The sequence below is a fragment of the Anopheles darlingi genome, chromosome 3 (assembly GCF_943734745.1).
Source record: "Anopheles darlingi chromosome 3, idAnoDarlMG_H_01, whole genome shotgun sequence".
Taxonomy (NCBI): domain Eukaryota; kingdom Metazoa; phylum Arthropoda; class Insecta; order Diptera; family Culicidae; genus Anopheles; species Anopheles darlingi.
Window position 1 is genome coordinate 43,238,794 of NC_064875.1, and position 19,645 is coordinate 43,258,438.

Sequence of the window (19,645 nt, forward strand, 5' to 3'; positions counted from 1 at the left end):
AAGTTACATACAGAGCTATTCTATATTTTAAGCTTTCTTCGTAGTACAGTAGATTTTATGCATCGAGAATATTCTTTAGAATGGTAGAATTATTTAGACAACAAAATTCCTGCAATGGACATTATTTTCAATAAGCATTCTACGACATCTTAACACTACTTTATGAAACAGAAATGATGCTGAACCTGAAGCTGAAATTGTTCAGCCTTATACGGCACAATGATTTCAGTTCAGCCACAATGATTTCAGTTGTAAATCTCTCCCTGTTTCAGGACATTCCCAACCAACAAACGACATTCGGAGAATCCGCCAGATCGACCAACTGTGAAGCGGTGAAGTGTCAAAAATAAATACTACCCAAAATTAACATGAATTTGTAAAGGTCTATGTAAAGCTGGAATATCGAATGCGGCTGGTTTTGAAGAATTATTAAAAGATTTAAACCAGATTAATACAGGCATTTTTGTAATGTTTAGCCATGAAATATACTGATGGTTTTGAATGATTTATTTTGACAAAATGACACATTATTTTTTATGACAAACATTATTAATCTAAATCAAAATATTAATCAATATTTAATACCTCTCAGATTCGACATGTCTTCAGCAAAAAATAATTAAACATGTTAAAGGCATTTTATGCATTTCAGCGAAGGTGTCAATTCTAGAAATTAGACTGTTTGCTTTGAACGTGTCTATCTTATCAAAGTACATAATAGCTTGATATGCGTTGAAATAATTAGAATGATGTGCTGATAATGAAAATGTAGTGAAAAGCTTTTCCATTTGTATCACGAAAGCTGCAAAGCATACAACATTTTGACGTTAATGTGCTTTACCTACGGATCGGTGCACACAACAGGTGCACCGTTCACTGCCGTTCACATCGCTGAATTCGTCGTTACGCGGCTCTTCTCGCCGTAGACCGTCAAGCATACGGCAAAGAAAGACTGGCGTGCCATCGAATCCAATTGAAACATTGTCTCACCGTTTTGCAAACCATATAGCTCACGATAAATCGTACCGCGTACTACAGTGGGGAAAAAAAGGAAAATCAACCATTTTCACACCCTCCCATACTGCAGCGGTGGCAGCGTATCAGCCAAATCGCTATCAGCCATGGCCGGCTGCAATGCGATAGTCCGGAGCACGGCACCATCACCAGCACGAGCAACTTTGTCCTGCCGGTTCCCTGCCGGTCAATCAATATGTATGCCATTGCAATAAAAATTCGCTTCAATGCTCGTCATTACTCGCATTCTACCATCGCACTCAATATGTTTAGGTGAGCTCTCTCGCGTACACGACATTCGGTCCGCAGCGACTGTGTCCGCCGGCCAGCCAGCCAGCCAGCCAGTGCACTAGCACTTCATCGTCCTTTTGCCGACTGTAACGGGAAACTGAATCAAAGCGCAAAATGTGCCATTCCAGGCCGGCGGTACTTTCTTTTTCACGGCTACTTGCACTTCGATTGCCCCCGGGGCCAGACCAAGGGTCCAGCGGGTAACCGTCCGAAAGGCGCGCGGCCGATCGGATCTGGTGCCAACCAACCAGCCAGCCAGCCAGCCGTCCGATCGATCCAGTCATTGTACGACGAGAGCAGAAGCAACACTCGCCAGTTCAGTAGCATCAAAGCGATTTGTTGCTGTCCTGTAATGCTCTCGCCAGACTGCGCCACACCATCGACCATGGCCCAGTATGCCGGCCAAAGTTCAGCCTAAGCAAAGCATTTATCGACCATACATGCGATTATAGGAAAATTATTAATCCATTCCATTGAACCGACGATACTTTCCGGTCCCAGGGTTCCGGTCGGTGTCCGTGCCGATAGTTTGGCGCGCCAAGCACACACAAGCAGCAGCAGCAGGCCGGAATGTGTTTTGGCACGAAAGAGAAGAAAATTTTGAACAATCATTAAACGGGCCAGGGCGTATGCGCTGTGTGTGTGTGTGTATCCACTAGCCAGCCCTAGTCCAATGGAAAGGGGAGGTCGCCTTATGCACGAATCGATGCCCAGCCGGCTATGCGCCTTGCAGTGGCTGCTCTGCAGACTTTGATACTCCTCGGTATAGAGCATGTACCGGGGTACGTAGTTCTGTTAGTAGCAACCTGATGATGGCAGATTTAGTGTTGACCAGACATGGCCATAAGACACTGGTATGGCCGAGGTGAAGCGTATAGTTACCGGAAGTCGCAACGGAGTTCATAAAACCGAACCGTCTGATGATATTCCTTTCGATGAACAATGTCCAACGATCGCCGGCGCCAAACTGGAAGTGGAGCAATAAAAATGTCTTAAAACATTTACCAACCCAGAACACACAGACAGAAGAGGAACGTACCGGTTTGCCATCAGTGGATGACGACTGCATGGATGCAACACTATATCTATTGCTCTGCCAAACTCAATTACCGATCGGCGCTTTACGCCCAGTGCTTTGAGATCTAACAGCAACATCAGCAGCAGCAGCAGCAGCATCAGCAGCAGCAGGAAATGGGTCGATCAGGTGCAAAAAGGGTGCACTCCGGTTATCGCTGCGCTCGACTGCAGACTGCAGAGCCACCGAATGGGCTTATGCTTCAGCTCACCTTTCACATATCAACACATGGCGCTTAGTTACATGCTGGATCCGACGTACACGGTGCAGCGTATGTATCATACATGAACATAAAAGAGAGTAGCGTTAATATCGTTTTATCTCGAGTATGATCTGTTTGTCACGAAATTGTGATGCCGACGTCGGGGTTTGAGGTTGCTGCATGGCAACGGCCAAAGTTGGGACCGTCTCCTGGCAACACTACCACCGCACACTCACGACAAGGGTGCGGTGAGTAACTACTACTACTGTTGCTGCTGCTGCTATGCGATGTGATTGCTGCAATCTAAATTTCGTAACCGCTTGTGTCGAAACTAAGCTTGCTGCATAGCACAATAAACCTTAATTAACGATCATATCCGCACACGAGCTGCACTTCCGGTGGTAATAGTGTTCAGTGGCCAATCAAATCATTAAATTTCTTCCGCAATCAGCTGGCAGCGTTCTCATCGAGGAACCTGCCACGAATGTACCCATAAACCCTTCGTATGGCGGCACATTTTGCTGGATTTTTACACCCTTTTGGCCATTACACTTTAGCTGTACAACATTTCTAGGTGCCGATGGTGTGGCGCTGTGTTCGACTAGATGAATTCATAATTGCATTCAAAGTCAAAGAAACCACAGCATTATTAGCATTCTTATGTGCACTGGCATCCCAAACAATGTATCATCATTGTGTTTAAAGAAAACATTTCTCTGTTGTTTCCCGACCGTCATTCTACACTTACAAAACCAAACTTTTTGATTACACATGCTCATTGATGCCCAAAAAAGGGGCCAGCGAGCCCATAAAGTATCCTCGTACAGTCTCGGACAGTCGACTTGTGCATCCGACCATTAGCGATGAATACCGGGCTTATATGGCGCCCAGAAAGGAGCGGAAGTTCAAACAGTAGTAAACCCACCAAACAATCCAGTGAAACCATTATCGTGGAAAAAAGTTTCCCACCGGCAACCTACTATCATGCAAATGTGGAATGAAATCCGTCGAACGGAGTGGTGAGTCCGCGAACAAACTCAAAACATTACCGACTCCCTGTCCCCAGCCCTGTTCGATTGGAGCATAAATTTGGCAAACAATCGGAGATGGAAATCGTTGAATCCCTTGGCGCAGTGTGCTTTCGCTGCATTCGTGCTTTAGCCGGACCTCAATTGATGATGCTGGCAACCGGAAGTCCCGGAATGGGTTATTTCCCATCAATTGCGATCCTCCTTGATAGTCAATCCCGGTGAGGCCCGGGGGGAGGCTTATGATTGTTTTGTGTTTCAAAGTAATTTTCATAAAAATCCAACAAGCCAATGTAATCAAAGCGCCTGTTGCTTGTTTTACTTAATTTTACATTTACGCTGCCGGATAGCTGCTGCCGTGGAACAAAGTGAAAGAATCGGCGCCATTCTTTTCAACTCGAATCCAATTAATTTTAATAAAAGCATGGGGTGGGGACTTGTTCATTGCTGGGGTGTAATTCATTTCTTTTTGATTTCAAACGCATTGTTTAAAGTGCTCGCTGTTGAGGGGTACAACATATTTCATTATGAAGCAGCAACAAAGCTACACACACCTTTGTCGAATCATTAATCAATTCGGGATACTTCAGGACGCTCTATAGTGACTCCCTTGAAATAGACATTAAATATTGATTGATTGTTTCGAAATTGTTTTCCGCAATGGCTTCCCGCGCCATTTTCCACAATTCCAAGAACTCCACTAATCAAGCTCCGATCAGTTGAACGATGAACAGGAGAGGTGAACAAAGGACATGACGACACGCCAACTACACTCGAGCACGCGTGTGTGTGTGTGTGTATGTACACTGGAATCGGTGGCAGATGACGATAAGGTGTGCAGCTACATACAGTAGGAACGGTAGCGCACGTAACATTGCTGGGACCATGCCTTTTAATACCATTTGATACCGGAGATCGTTCATTTCGTTCTTGTGCTGGTGCACCATTATTTTTAAATCACCGGGCAACAATATCGCAACACACTTCGCCGCACCAGAGTGTTGCACGCTAACGACTTCTACCGATAGTCTACTGGAGTGGAAAAATCAGAGAAATACACGAAACAGTCCGGGCTGAGTACCACGCTGAGGCGGTATGGCTTCTCGCGAACTTTTCCTATTTACACGCGTACGAAATCGAACACATCACGCATACGCGTTTGCTCTTATGCCCAGGCCAGCCCAGGAGTTTGCATTCCACGGTTTTTTTTTTCCATTGTGCGCGCTTGAACTTGTTGGTAGCTTTTGCAGAATTAATGTTATCAAACATCTAACCAGATGATCTAACCTGGCAGAGAACCGAGCATCGTTTAATGCGGAGCGTGAACCCCTCTGCAAATCAAAAGTCAACGGTGTGCAGCATTGTTACGCTGGTAACGCCGGCGGATTTCGTCGCATTCCGTTGTCTGTTTCGCTCCGACATCGTCAGCAAACCGTTGCCATGGGGACGGCAACCGACGAGCATATCCTCACGCTTCAGCTTTAGCCAGATGACGACGACTACCGTCGTACCGTCAATTGTTGGCAATTAGGGTGGGTAAAATTCGGCAATGGCAAAGTTGACATCATTCTTTCGTCACCTTCACTCCTAACGCACGTGCCCTACCAGGGAGACTGGTTGAGTTTTACGAGGAGGAGAGTAAAGCTTCATCCTTTTGATATGCTTCCTGCTTAAGCATCGCTCATGCCACGGACCGCGGCTGAAGACTGACGAAGACTGACTGATGTGTGCGGACAAAAATTAAAACTTCTCGCCTTAAAGCCCAGCTCCCCTACAGCATCAGATAATGTGGAAACCATGTTTAACCATGAAACCATGGATTCGGCCGCAGTGTGTAAGAAATGGGAGAACAAAGTGGAACAAATGGAAAAGCAAAATGGCTGACCTTGTAAGTTTTCAGCAAGCCCGGCTTTCTTACTTTTCCCGAAGCTGGGGAAATAATACTTGCTTATATCTTTGTCTGCACAGCTTACGTGTTCTATTGTTTTGTTTTTGTGAAATGTGTGTGTGTGTGTGTTTCTTTCTTTCTTTTTGTTTCGTTTAGCTCCGCTCCGTTCGCTTGTTCAAACATTCTACAACATAACGGCAGCTCGCGAAGAAGCTGACGAACTCAAATTTCAATCTCTCCGCTTGGACAGACGAAGGCGGTTTTAATAATTATGCTTCTCTTGAAGAAGTTCGCACGCCCGCGCGCGCCTGGCTTGCGCTCGGTGGAGGACAATAATGCGGCCAACGTGAGGAAGACAATTTGCGTTTAAACTTTTTGTTTCCTCCTAGCACCGTGAGAACGGCCGCCATCCTTGGCATCGGTTACGCTCAAAACACAACGGAAACAAAGCGAATCGCGTGATACTTGGCAGAAACCAGGCGACCGTCGCTGCTGTGTCAATGGGTTTGCCTTCCGCATTTTGGGTTCTTTCTTTCCCGGTATCATCCCCTTCGTGGCACGCTCGCTATCTGCACTGTTCCACGTTAACCTCCTCGTGGCTTTCTTGATAGCTATCATCATCATGCACCACAAGCTTGGCTGGCTGGTTGGCTGGCTGGCTGGCTGGCTGGAGGAAGGTATATAAATCTTGGATTTTTTTATTCCGTTCCACCATTGTAATGCTCCATTTACGGAGCATTGTCCTTTTGGAGCGTTTCCAAAACCAACGATGCTGCCAGTGGGCTCCCATTGCATTGGGAAAGCTAATGCTTGCTCGCGCGAACAACGTGCAACTCCAGACTCGCCAGACCTCAGCATGAGACGCGACTTGAAGGAGCCAGCAGGGGAAGTAAATCAGGTGTGCGCCACAATACAGAATATCTCAGCGTGGTGCATGACAATGGGCGAGTTATCATTTATGAAGCAAAGGTTCTGCTATTAGGTGTTACATTCCAACTTCATACCAAATGTACAAGCAATGCTTTGTAATAATTTTGTGGTCCTGAATGTCGTCGCATGCATGCTAATTTTACTGGGATTAAGCATTGTACAATACGATCAACATTGGGAAAACCGAAGGTTATAATGGTCTTAAACATGTTCATAAATGATTAACTAGCATGTGTCAGCAGCATATTAATAACAATATAAGTTAATAATCTCACATTTGTCCTCGAAGCGATGCAACGCGATTCAGGGTATGCGACTTTATTTCATTTGATGTAGAGTAATATTTAAATATATATATATATATATAAATACGACAAATCAAATAAAACCACTTTTTAGAGATAGATCAAACATTCGTGATCACAGTTTTGCAAAAAACCTGTCTAATCCTAGAAATATGTTTTCCTAATAATTACAGTATTGCAATTGTGTATTCTGCAGATACAGATGCCAAACGGACAAAGGTGACACACTATATACTCAAAACCAAGACCGGGCTAACAATCATAACCATGGCTATACAATTAAAAAGCTATCCGAAAATATGAAAAAAACATACCGAAACCAATTATTCTGTCGGCTTTACTTAAAAACCCATTAGTTATAGATGCACCGTGGTTGTATATGCAATAGCATATAGGAAAATAGTTTGCCAAAATTACGCTGAAGGAAAAGATGATAGACATGGAGTTGTCACTACAATGGTTCTGACATATTTTGAGTTACCAGAGGCTGATGGAAATACTGAATTAATTGAACTAGTTGGTTTAAATATCCTAGCTAAGAGAAGAAGAGCATGGAGGCGCACCCTACAAACCACGATTCCTATGCTGAGTGTAGGAGTGAGCGCGACTTCCGATGAAACAGCGCTATACGAGCTCCAGATCGAGCAGTTTTGTATTTCGATGTTTCTAGCCCCAATTCTTCGCCAAAAAAGTTTGCATGATGTACATGTACAAATGATAAACATTTTGCCTCATTATCCAAGTGCATTTACTTGCATTTATACCACAAAACAGCGAGGAACAGAGCTGTTTTTCTTAAGATAAAAAGAATGGGAATGTTGATCCGTTTCTTCGCACCGTTTTCCACGGCTGTACCGAGGCAGATGATGCCATGAAGTGCACAGATTACGTTACGAAAACGGCGATAGAAAAGATTCCCCACGGAAGCGTGCTAAAAACGAAGCGCGATCTCAGCCCACGGCAGCAAGGAAGGGCGATCGCGTCCCTTGCGTGGGCGATAGATGGGAAAGGGGCGAAGATCTCTTCGCAACATTTGAACGGGTTAAAGTGATGCGGGAATGGGGGGAGGAGGGGTTTGTAGCGAGGAGTGCGTGTGCACCAAGGTGTTTACTACGCGTTGGTGATAGTCACCGAAAAGGGCGTTGTCGATGCAGTCAACAGCAGAAGAAAACGATCGCGAATTGGTGTTGTTTTGGCGCAATTTGATAAGCGGAAAACATATGTTTTGTTGGTTGTTCATATCATATCATTTGTTGGTTGAACATACTACTGTGTCCAAAAAGTAAGGTGACACGGTGTCCAAATTGCCCGCGTAAAAGGATATCTTTAGTTTTGTATTTTTTATATTTTGTCGGCACTGTTATTGACAACCATGGCAAGTTTCACGTCAAAATATTCACTAGTGTTTGAGATACGTATTTTTTTGTGAACTGCTAAAAGTGCATTCTTCGTTTTTCTCCATGTCGCAAATTTTTAAACAAAAAAATTGGCATTAAAAATATTTTTTCTGCTGCAAATATACCGATGCGAATGGTACAGAATGTCTTTAGTGACGATACTACGTCAATAAAAATTATTTACAGTTGGTGGAAAGACTTCCAGGAGGGTCGGGAACGTTTTGAAGAGGAAGAACGCTCTAGACGACCACCAACGACAATCGATGCAGTTCACGTCCAAAAAATCAAAGATTTGGTGTTGGAAAACCGTCGATTAACAACAAGAGACTTTGTTGATGATATTTGCATATCAAACATATCCGCTAATTACATTTGGAAGGATGTTTTTCATCTTAAGCGCGTCAGTGTTCGATCACGATAATGCACCATCTAACACTTCTTTGGTTTTCTGTGACTTTTTTGTCAATATTTTCACTCATATCGTTCCGATAAAACCGTATGCGCCTGATTTGGTTACATTTGGCTTCTGGCTATTAGACAAGCCCTAAATTTCGTTCCGGGGATACTGTTTTGACACGATAGAGCAGATTCAAGCCACTGCGAAAAAGGTGCTGAAGGCCATTCCTAAAGACGACATTTTCGCGTGTTTAGAAAACTGGAAAATTCGTCGCCATAAGTGCATTATGTCTGGGAGGGATTACATTGATGGCAAAAAAATCGATTTGGAAGAAAAATTAAGGAACTTTCAAAATACATCCAATGTCACCTTACTTTTTGGACACACCCTACAAACCACGATTCCTATGCTGAGTGTAGGAGAGAGTGCGACTTCCGATGAAACAGCGCTATACGAGCTCCAGATCGAGCAGTTTGGTATATGAGCGCGAAAAAGACGGCTGATGAGATGGCAATACTTTTGGTCGTTTTCGTCGTTTGAGTTTGAAATCTTGCCGAATTTTGTTCGATTGATCGAAATGTGAATCGAAACACACCGCGACACCACGATTTGATTTGCCTTTTTTCGCATAAATCCGGCGATTTTCAATTAGAAAAATGCGTCTGATTGTCGTACGATAATGGTAGACTTTGTCGCGAACTAATTTGATCTGCTTTTCAGTCAACTTTAGCCGTTTAATCTATTGCACCGCGGCTGTTCGCATTCAAAGAAACAGCCGGCAGAACATTCATTTTTCGATGTTTCTAGCCCCAATTCTTCGCCAAAAAAGTTTGCATGATGTACATGCACAAATCATAAACATTTTGCCTGATTATCCGAGTACATTTACCTGCCACAATTTGCCACAAAAGGGCGAGGAACAGAGCTGTTTTTCTTAACATAAAAGAGACGGAAATGATGATCCGTTTCTTCGCCCCGTTTTCCACGGCTGTACCGAGGCAGACGATGCCATGAAGTGCACAGATTAGGTTACGAAAACGGCGATAGAAAAGATTCACCACGGAAGAAAGAGTGATGAAAACGCAGCGCGATGTTGGCCCACGCCAGCAAGAAAGGATGATCGCGTCCCTTGCGTGGGCGAGAGATGGCAAAGGGGCGAAGATCTCTTCGCAACATTTGAACGGGTTAAAGTGATGCGGGAAAATGTCTTGCTTGTGCAGTTGTCCAATCAGAAGAGAACATCAAAACAGCAGCAGAACAATCGGCAACAGCATCCGGTGCCAAGCACGAAACGCAGAATGCACAACAAAGGACAACAATCAGCGCAGGATGTAGGAACAATGGGGGAGGAGGGGTTCGCAGCGAGGAGGGCGTGTGCGCCAAGGTGTTTACTACGCGTTTATAATAGCAACCGAAAAGGGCGCTGTCGATGAAGCCAACAGCAGAAGAAAACGATCGCGAATTGGTGTTGTTTTGACGTAATTTGATAGGCGGAAAACATGCTCAAGAATGTCGGAGTTTTGCGTTCAAAACGGCATGTTTTGATGTCGCATATTCCTGGGAAAATTCACGATAGTTTGAGCTATATTCTTCGCTAGCTCTTCTATATTTTCTGCGCAATAAAGTGCACACAAAGTACACCAACCCAGATGCACTTTGCGCATAGCGATTGGTCAAAAGTTGTGTTGATTTGGTATCAAGGTATGATGCGTTTCAGGGTGCAATCGATTGTTCGTGTTGAGCCTGATGATCGTGTGCGCGGTTGCCAATACGCACGTGAAGCGTGACACGCATTTTTTGTTGAGCAAAATGTTTGTTTTCCAATTCAATCAATGTGAATCATGATGATCATTCGAAGGCATGTTTGTGACATTGTGAACAATTCAAAATGTGTGAACTTTTTGTCACAACGCACGGTCTCGATTTCACGTATTGATGTAGCGTTTGTGAACAGGTGATCATCAATAAAGAATTGGTTCAGTGCTTTGCGTGTTCGAAATTCCCGTCCCAAATCCTATCATCTCCCTAACATCATTCCCGACAGACATACCGCGACAAACCACGACCTACGACGATGACGAAAGAGCAGACCTAGAACGGGGGGAGTGAGACAAGCAGAAGATCGGCGATCCAAAATGGTGGATAGGCGGTCGAAATTTTTTTTTCGTTTTTTTCAACTACTCGAAATAACCCCTGAAAGTATGCAATTTGAAATTTTTACATGAAATTTCAGAAGGCTGTATAACCCACCTAGCATTGCTCTATATGATAGGGGCACGAACCCTACAAACCACGATTCCTATGCTGAGTGTAGGAGTGAGTGCGACTTCCGATGAAACAGCGCTATACGAGTTCCAGATCGAGCAGTTTTGTGTATGAGCGCGAACGAGACGGCTGATGAGACGGCAATACTTTAGGTCGTTTTCGTCGTTTGAGTTTGAAATCTTCCCGAATTTTGTTCGATTGATCGAAATGTGAATCGAAACACACCGCGACACCGCGATTTGATTTGCCTTTTTTCGCATAAATCCGGCGATTTTCAATTAGAAAAATGCGTCTGATTGTCGTACGATAATGGTAGACCTTGTCGCGAACTAATTTGATCTGCTTTTCGGTCAACTTTAGCCGTTTAATCTATTGCACTGCGGCTGTTCGCATTCAATGAAACAGCCGCAAGAACATGCATTTTTCGATGTTTCTAGCCCCATTTCTTCGTCAAAAAGGATTGCATGATGTACATTTACAAATCAACAACATTTTTCCTGATTATCCGAGTGCATTTACCTGCCACAATTTGGCACAAAACGGCGAGGAACAGAGCTGTTTTTCTTAACATAAAAGAGACGGGTATGATGATCCGTTTCTTCGCACTGTTTGCCACGGCTGTAACGAAGCAGATCATCATCGATGCACCGGCCAGGATATGAAAACGGCGTTAGAAAAGATCTGCCCTGGAAGAGCTAGGCAGTGCTGAAAACGCAGCGCGATCTCCGCCCACGACAGCAAGAAAAGACGCGCGCGTTTCTTGCGTGGACGAGAGTTGGGAAAGGGGCGAAGATGTCCATCTTCACAACATTTGAAAGGGTTAAGAGTGGAGGGGGAAAATGGCTAAAACCAATGGATGTTTTTGCTTGCTTGTGCAGTTGCCCAATCAGAAGAGAACAACAAAACAGCAGCAGAACAATCGGCAACAGCATCCGGTGCCAAGCACGAAACGCAGAATGCAGAACAAAGGACAACAATCAGCGCAGGATGTACGAACAATGGGGGGGATGAGGGGTTTGTAGCGAGGAGAGCGTGTGCACCAAGGTGTTTACTACGCGTTGGTGATAGCCACCGAAAAGGGCGTTGTCGATGCAGCCAACAGCAGAAGAAAACGATCGCGAATTGGTCGTGTGTTGCCGCATTTTGATAGGCGGAAAACATGCTCAAGAATGTCGGAGTTTTGCGTTCAAAACGGCATGTTTTGATGTCGCATATTCCTGGGAAAATTCACGATAGTTTGAGCTATATTCTTCGCTAGCTCTTCTATCTTTTCTGCGCAATAAAGTGCACACAAAGTACACCAACCCAGATGCACTTTGCGCATAGCGATTGGTCAAAAGTTGTGTTGATTTGGTATCAAGGTATGATGCGTTTCAGGGTGCAATCGATTGTTCGTGTTGAGCCTGATGATCGTGTGCGCGGTTGCCAATACGCACGTGAAGCGTGACACGCATTTTTTGTTGAGCAAAATGTTTGTTTTCCATTTCAATCAATGTGAATCATGATGATCATTCGAAGGCATGTTTGTGACATTGTGAACAATTCAAAATGTGTGAACTTTTTGTCACAACGCACGGTCTCGATTTCACGTATTGATGTAGCGTTTGTGAACAGGTGATCATCAATAAAGCATTGGTTCAGTGCGTTGCATGTTCGAAATTCCCGTCCCAAATCCTATCATCTCCCTAACATCATTCCACTTCATATACATTCATTCATTCACATACATCACCGACAGACATACCGCGACAAACCACGACCTACGACTACGACGATGACGAAAGAGCAGACCTAGAACGGGGGGAGTGAGACAAGCAGAAGATCGGCGATCCAAAATGGTGGATGGGCGGTCGAAAATTTTTTTTCGATTTTTTCAACTACTCGAAAAAACCTCTGAAAGTATGCAATTTGAAATTTTTACATGAAATTTCAGAAGGTGGCATAACCCAAAAACCAAGGTGGCATATGATAGGGGCACGAAGGTGCCATAAGAAACAAACCTCCCCAAAAAGGTTTGCTCCTTGTGCCACCTTGCAAAATTTCAAATTTGGTTTGTAGGGAAGGCTTCATAGCCCACAAACCACCCCATTCAGGTTTGTTCGCTATGAAGCCTTGCAAAATTTCAAATTTGGTTTGTAGGGCAGTAGTATGTTCAAGAATGGTTGAGTTTTGTGCTCAAGCCGCCTTGTGTTAATGTCGCATATTCCTGGGAAAACCCACGATAGTTTGTGCTATATTCTTCGCCAGCTCTTCTATCATTGCTGCGCGAAAAAGTGCACACAAAGTACACCACTCCAGATGCACTTTGCGCATAGCGATTGGTCAAAAGTTGTGTTGATTTGGTATCAAGGTATGATGCGTTTTAGGGTGCAATCGATTGTTCGTGTTTTTTTTCGAACTTTTCAACTGCTCGAAACAACCCCTGAGAGTATGCAATTTGAAATTTTTGTATGAAATTTCAGAAGGTGGCATAACCCACAAACCAAGGTGGCATATGAGGGAGGAGGGCCACCTTCGCGCCCCTATCATATACAGCAATGCTAGGTGGGTTACACAGCCTTCTGAAATTTCATGTAAAAATTTCAAATTGCATACTTTCAGGGGTTGTTTCGAGTAGTTGAAAACATCTAAAAAAAAACTTTCGACCGCCCATCCACCATTTTGGATCGTCGATCTTCTTCTTGTCTCACTCCCCCCGTTCTAGGTCTGCTCTTTCGTCATCGTCGTAGGTCGTGGTTTGTCGCGGTATGTCTGTCGGTGATGTATGAGGATGAATGAATGTGTATGAAGTGGAATGATGTTAGGGAGATGATAGGATTTGGGACGGGAATTTCGAACATGCAACGCACTGAACCAATGCTTTATTGATTATCACCTGTTCACAAACGCTACATCAATACGTGAAATCGAGACCGTGCGCTGTGACAAAAAGTTCACACATTTTGAAATGTTCACAATGCCACAAATGTGCCTTCGAATGATCATCATGATTCACATTGATTGAAATGGAAAACAAACATTTTGCTCAACAAAAAATGCGTGTCATACTTCACGCGCGTATTGGCAACCGCGCACACGATCACCAGGCTCAACACGAACAATCGATTGCACCCTAAAACGCATCATACCTTGATACCAAATCAGCACAACTTTTGACCAATCGCTATGCGCAAAGTGCATCTGGAGTGGTGTACTTTGTGTGCACTTTTTCGCGCAGCAATGATAGAAGAGCTGGCGAAGAATATAGCACAAACTATCGTGGGTTTTCCCAGGAATATGCGACATTAACACAAGGCGGCTTGAGCACAAAACTCAACCATTCTTGAACATATGTTCAACCAACAAATGATATAATATGAACAACCAACAAAACATATGTTTTCCGCTTATCAAATTGCGCCAAAACAACACCAATTCGCGATCGTTTTTCTCTGCTGTTGACTGCATCGACAACGCCCTTTTCGGTGACACCAACGAGTAGTAAACACCTTGGTGCACACGCCCTCCTCGTTACAAACCCCTCCTCCCCCCATTGTTCCTACATCCTGCGCAGATTGTTGTCCTTTGTTGTGCATTCTGCGTTTCGTGCTTGGCACCGGATGCTGTTGCCGATTGTTCTGCTGCTGTTTTGATGTTCTCTTCTGATTGGACAACTGCACAAGCAAGACATTTTCCCGCATCACTTTAACCCGTTCAAATGTTGCGAAGAGATCTTCGCCCCTTTCCCATCTATCGCCCACGCAAGGGACGCGATCGCCCTTCCTTGCTGCCGTGGGCTGAGATCGCGCTTCGTTTTTAGCACGCTTCCGTGGGGAATCTTTTCTATCGCCGTTTTCGTAACGTAATCTGTGCACTTCATGGCATCATCTGCCTCGGTACAGCCGTGGAAAACGGTGCGAAGAAACGGATCAACATTCCCATCCTTTTTATGTTAAGAAAAACAGCTCTGTTCCTCGTTGTTTTGTGGTATAAATGCAAGTAAATGCACTTGGATAATGAGGCAAAATGTTTATCATTTGTACATGTACATCATCCAAACTTTTTTGGCGAAGAATTGGGGCTAGAAACATCGAAATACATGTTCTGCCGGCTGTTTCTTTGAATGCGAACAGCCGCGGTGCAATAGATTAAACGGCTAAAGTTGACCGAAAAGCAGATCAAATTAATTCGCGACAAGGTCTACCATTATCGTACGACCATTTGATGCGCTTTTATTGTCGGAAATCGTGGTAATTGCGCCAAAAAAGGTAAGTCAAATCAGGGTGTCGCATCGAGATTCGAACTAAGTTCGGCGCACTTTCAAGCGCAATCATCATGGAGCCGATGAACGCGGCCGAAAGTATTGCCGTCTCATCAGCCATCTCGTTCGCGCTCACACACAAATCTGCAAATGGCGCTTTCGTATAGCGCTGTTTCATCGGACGTCGCGCTCACTCCTACACTCAGCATAGGAATCGTGGTTTGTAGGGAATTTGTCTTGTAGGGCATGGAGGCGCATGGTTTCAGTGAAAATTTGTTGAATTATGCATAAAATTCAGCCGCTAAGCACGAATCACAAATCATATACCTCGCTGTATAATGATTTTATCTCTAATAAAAATAAATGCATACCATTTCACTTATGGCAGCTCACGTAACAAGTAACAAGGCAAGGCGAGTAACTCATGATCGACTGGTTGCACACTATTGTTCGGCGCATTGATATTTTGATAAGGTTTCGAGACGGATTCTTCAACTAAAAAGGGGTTAATCTCTTCCACTCCACATCTCCACTTCTTCACGCCACGAAACTCTTTTCTGCGTTCAATAGAAGCATTGTAGATAAGTCAAAATCGTTCGTTTCTTAAAAAAAAGGGACTGTACCTCCCTCCAACAATTTTTCCACGTTTTTTGACCACGTTTTTTTCACCGTGCACTACTCGATATTTTCTCGAGCATTTTTCTGCCCGAAAATACGGTCCTATACCGAATTCCCACGGCAATTAGCCTACTCGTACCCAGCATTATACATAAAGCATTAAATCGAACGTGTCCTGTGGTGTTTACAACTTATTATCTCTTTTCATTTTTATGTTTTTCTTCAAAATCGAAGCTCGGATTTTGGGAAGAGCGCGAAGAGCTAACTAACCGAGAGAGCGCGGCTCGCAAAGTGTGTGCGTACGTTCCTCCTCTCGCCCAGACACAAGTAACTGAATCACCCAGCACCATATAAAACTCGTTTTTATACGCGCACCACGACGCATTTTGAAATTAACCTTCACTCCGTTCGCAGTGGGAACCGGCGGCTCGCGGCAAGTGTTGAAACTCGTGGCAATCGCTTTATCGTTTGTGCGGACTTATCAACTTGAGATAGCAGCAGAGAATTCTATTACCATGGCCGACAGCAGTATTGACGCCCAATTTGTGCAGCAGTCGAACGATTTCGCCGTTCAACTCTACAAGGTGAGTCATCATCATCCCACCCAAGCCCATTCATCGATCGGCGTTGGAGATGCCGCTGTCGCTGTTCCAGCATCATGACTCATCCTTCCATTCATTCGGGCTTCTATTTTTAATATTGCAGCAAGTGAGTGCTAAAAACGCAGGACAGAATGTGGTCATTTCGCCGCTATCGATTAGCGGTTGCCTCTCTTTGGCCGCTATGGGTGCCGGTGGATTAACGGCTGAAGAACTGTTCGGCGGATTGCGATATGGAAAGGCTGACCGGAAGCAGCAGGTTGCGGAATCGTACGGACGGCTCATGCAGCGTCTCGCAACGGACAAAACGATCGCCATGGCCAACAAACTGTACGTGAAGGAGGGTTACCAGGTGAAAAGTTCCTTCAACGAAGTGGCCTCGGGCAGCTTCCAGTCCGAAGCTCAGGCCCTTAATTTCACACAGAATGTGGAAGCCGCAAAGACGATCAATGATTGGGTGGAAGGAAAGACGAACAAGAAGATTCAGGATCTTATCGCACCCGATATGCTAGACGATCTGACCCGTATGGTGCTGGTCAATGCGGTGTACTTCAAAGGAACCTGGGCGTATCAGTTCGATCCCGCTCGTACCCGCCCGATGCCATTCTGGATTAGTGCTACCGAATCACGGGACGTGCCGATGATGAACATCAAGAAGCACTTTGCGTACAACAACTTTGAGGATAAGGGATTCTCCGCCCTGGAGCTTACCTACAATGGAAGCGGTGTGACGATGCTGGTGCTGTTACCGAACGAACGTGATGGACTAGCGGCACTGGAGGAGAAACTGCCGAGCCTGAATCTAGCCGAAATTACCTCGCAATTGCATAAGCAGGAGGTCGAAGTATTTCTCCCCAAGTTCAAGATCGAATTCTCGCTCGATCTTAATGATGATTTGACCGAGGTAGGCTGTGTGTGCACTGCGATAAGCTAGAATGTTTGCTGAAAACCAATATTGTTTGTTGCTTCTTACAGCTCGGTATGGGCCGAATGTTTAGCGATGCGGCCGAATTTCCCGATTTGCTGGAAGGAAACGAACCGCTCAAGGTTTCGAAAGTCGTCCACAAGGCATTCATTGAGGTGAATGAAGAAGGAACCGAAGCTGCTGCCGCTACCGGTAAGTACAAACAACCAGTGCTTTAAGTCTGCTGCTAAGAATTCCCTCCTCATCCATTATCATTTCAACACCTCTCGGACACTCTTCTTGTAGCTGCTGTTGTGCGAATGAAGCGAGCCCTCATTCACAGATTAAAAATGATCGTTGATCACCCGTTCTTGTACGTTCTGTTGACCGGGAATGGTGCTACACGACAAGCGACATTTGTCGGGCGTATAGCAGTCCCTGATTCGACCGTGGCGGCACCCAAGAACCGAGATGAGTTGTAGAGTTCAGGGATGCGCCCACTCTCGTCCGCTCTCTGGCTCTCCGTCTCTCTGTAGCGCATAGGGTTTCATTCGTACATAGAACCACTGTATATCGCTTATGCTCTTTCCGTACCTGTAAAACGTCCTTTGTGCCCAATAGATACTATATACCGTTGTTTGCTTCTATACTTTCCCCTTTTTTCTATGGTAACGGCGGTGATCGTAGGCATGATCATGATGATGCGCTGCCTTCCGATGCATCCATACTTCACGGCCGACCATCCATTTGTGTACTTTCTGAGGCACCAGCAACAGATCTACTTTGCGGGCCGTATGGCGAAAATTCAAGCGTAAAAGTATCTATCTTTGCATCACACTCACAATCATCAAACGAGTGGCACGCACAATACTGGTTGCATTCTAGCGTAAACCGATAAATGGCCTTAGTTGCGCAATAAAAGAGGTACATCACAAAAAGGAAATTAAGTCTTTCTTTCGTTACAGCCTAAGGCCGCTAGTCCAGATAGTTTTACTGATATCGGGCTGAAGTAGGATTAACGCTTTTAAGTTTCAAAACAACACGTGCTAAAACGCCTCTTGCAAATCGATTTCACATTCGTTTATCATTCTGATAAAAACTCAGACTAAGCGCATAAGCTTGTTTCGTGGATTACGTGTGCCAGACGCATTGCTCACCGTTATCAGCCATATCGCAACGTCTAGCGTGCATAATTCTTATCCTAGCGTCTGAGCTAAAGATAAGAGAAAATCGAACGTATTGCATCTTAAGCCATTCCCAATGATTCATCACGTTGGAAAACGCAAGTAGAATCTTGCACAATTCGGAGAATCGTGATCTCATCGCTCGAAGCTAATAGCTTCTTACATCGAGTACCGCACACTCTCAACTCAACTGAGCAAATAATGGCTTTTCTCGTGGCATTAGTGGTGGTGGTGAAGGCTTATGCGTTTTGCTGATACACTTGAGCTTGAGTAATAATTTAACAATGTTGCTAGCAACACACCATGATTAAATTTTATTTTTGGCTGCCGTAACATTGTTCACGCAATGAGTGGTGGTGCTTGGAATAGATACTCCTCATCTCAAAAACACTCCCCAGTCTGGTATATAAAGACATTTGGGTGTAAACAAATGTGTTTCAACCGACATTCGTTGTCCGGCGGTTGAGTTACCCTTCGCTTTGAGCCAATGTTTATAGAATACCTTTATCGTGCAAACACTCAACCAGTTTTATCTGTCGCTGGCACCTTATCGCCGTGTGCTTCAATGTCTGCAAAAATGCGTGCAAAACAGGCGAAAATGATCGATAATTAAGCAACAGGGAGATAGTACTTGCCAGAAATTATAGATACCGTTTTAAGTTTTGCTTTTTTTAAGATTGATCGAATAAGTCAACCGAAACATCATACAATGCATGCCTTTTTAGCTTTTTACTGTTTTTTTTTTCGCTATTAATTATATAACAAGTCAATACAACGTCTATTATTTTACTCACAGGAATGGCAATCATGGCCATGTGCTTGATCATCTCGGAGCCGCTGGTGTTTAAGGCAGATCATCCGTTCCTCTATGCCCTACTGTCACCAGAAAAGAGTGCCTATTTCCTAGGCAAAATGTCCAACAAGGCCTAAAGTGGCACTGCTAAACCAAAGCACAAAAGTATTTAAAATAACTACCTCGAAGGCAACATATTTTTGAAGCAATGTAGTCGAAACTACCTAACGAAAGGTACCGCAACGCAGACTTACTGACATTCGTGATATACATTTGTTTTTATCAATAGTTATTCGTGCCTTATGTAAACATTAAAAAACGCCTAGGGCGAAAGAAGTGCTCTTATTTAGAAATGCTTTCATTATTCACTCTTCGTAATGACAATATATAGAAGTAAACAAGTAAAACTATTCAAACCCGCAATTTCAAGAGCAAGTCTATACGAACTAACCAAAACATAAATCCGAAAAGAACGTCAGACGAAAAAGTCAACAAGTTTTTGTTGATTTACTACA

The 19,645-nt window shown here is 44.3% G+C and overlaps 1 protein-coding gene across 5 annotated transcripts; it reads left to right on the forward strand.

Annotated features, from left to right (window-relative positions):
• The first annotated feature begins 15,824 nt into the window (after nucleotides 1–15,824).
• Nucleotides 15,825–19,540, forward strand: LOC125957533 (antichymotrypsin-2-like). 5 transcript variants are annotated; one of them, XR_007469234.1, is made up of 6 exons: nucleotides 15,825–15,977; nucleotides 16,065–16,234; nucleotides 16,356–17,153; nucleotides 17,225–17,366; nucleotides 17,841–18,077; nucleotides 19,134–19,272. XR_007469234.1 is itself a non-coding variant. In XM_049690308.1 (6 exons), coding segments are annotated over exons 1-5 (1,239 nt in total). In that variant the 5' UTR covers nucleotides 15,825–15,976; the 3' UTR covers nucleotides 17,969–17,970; nucleotides 19,134–19,263. The 5 variants fall into 5 exon arrangements, 4 of the variants coding, with proteins under 4 accessions (XP_049546265.1, XP_049546262.1, XP_049546263.1 ...); XM_049690308.1 differs by having other exon boundaries at nucleotides 17,841–17,970; nucleotides 19,134–19,263; XM_049690305.1 differs by lacking the exon at nucleotides 17,841–18,077 and having other exon boundaries at nucleotides 19,134–19,540.
• The last annotated feature ends 105 nt before the right edge of the window (nucleotides 19,541–19,645 follow it).

Excerpts from the sequence above, each read along its gene's own strand:
- LOC125957533 (XM_049690304.1), top strand. Across the intron at positions 16,235-16,355 it reads TCGCCGTTCAACTCTACAAG|CAAGTGAGTGCTAAAAACGC; the intron begins GTGAGTCATCAT and ends TTAATATTGCAG. Across the intron at positions 17,367-17,459 it reads CGAAGCTGCTGCCGCTACCG|CTGCTGTTGTGCGAATGAAG; the intron begins GTAAGTACAAAC and ends CTCTTCTTGTAG.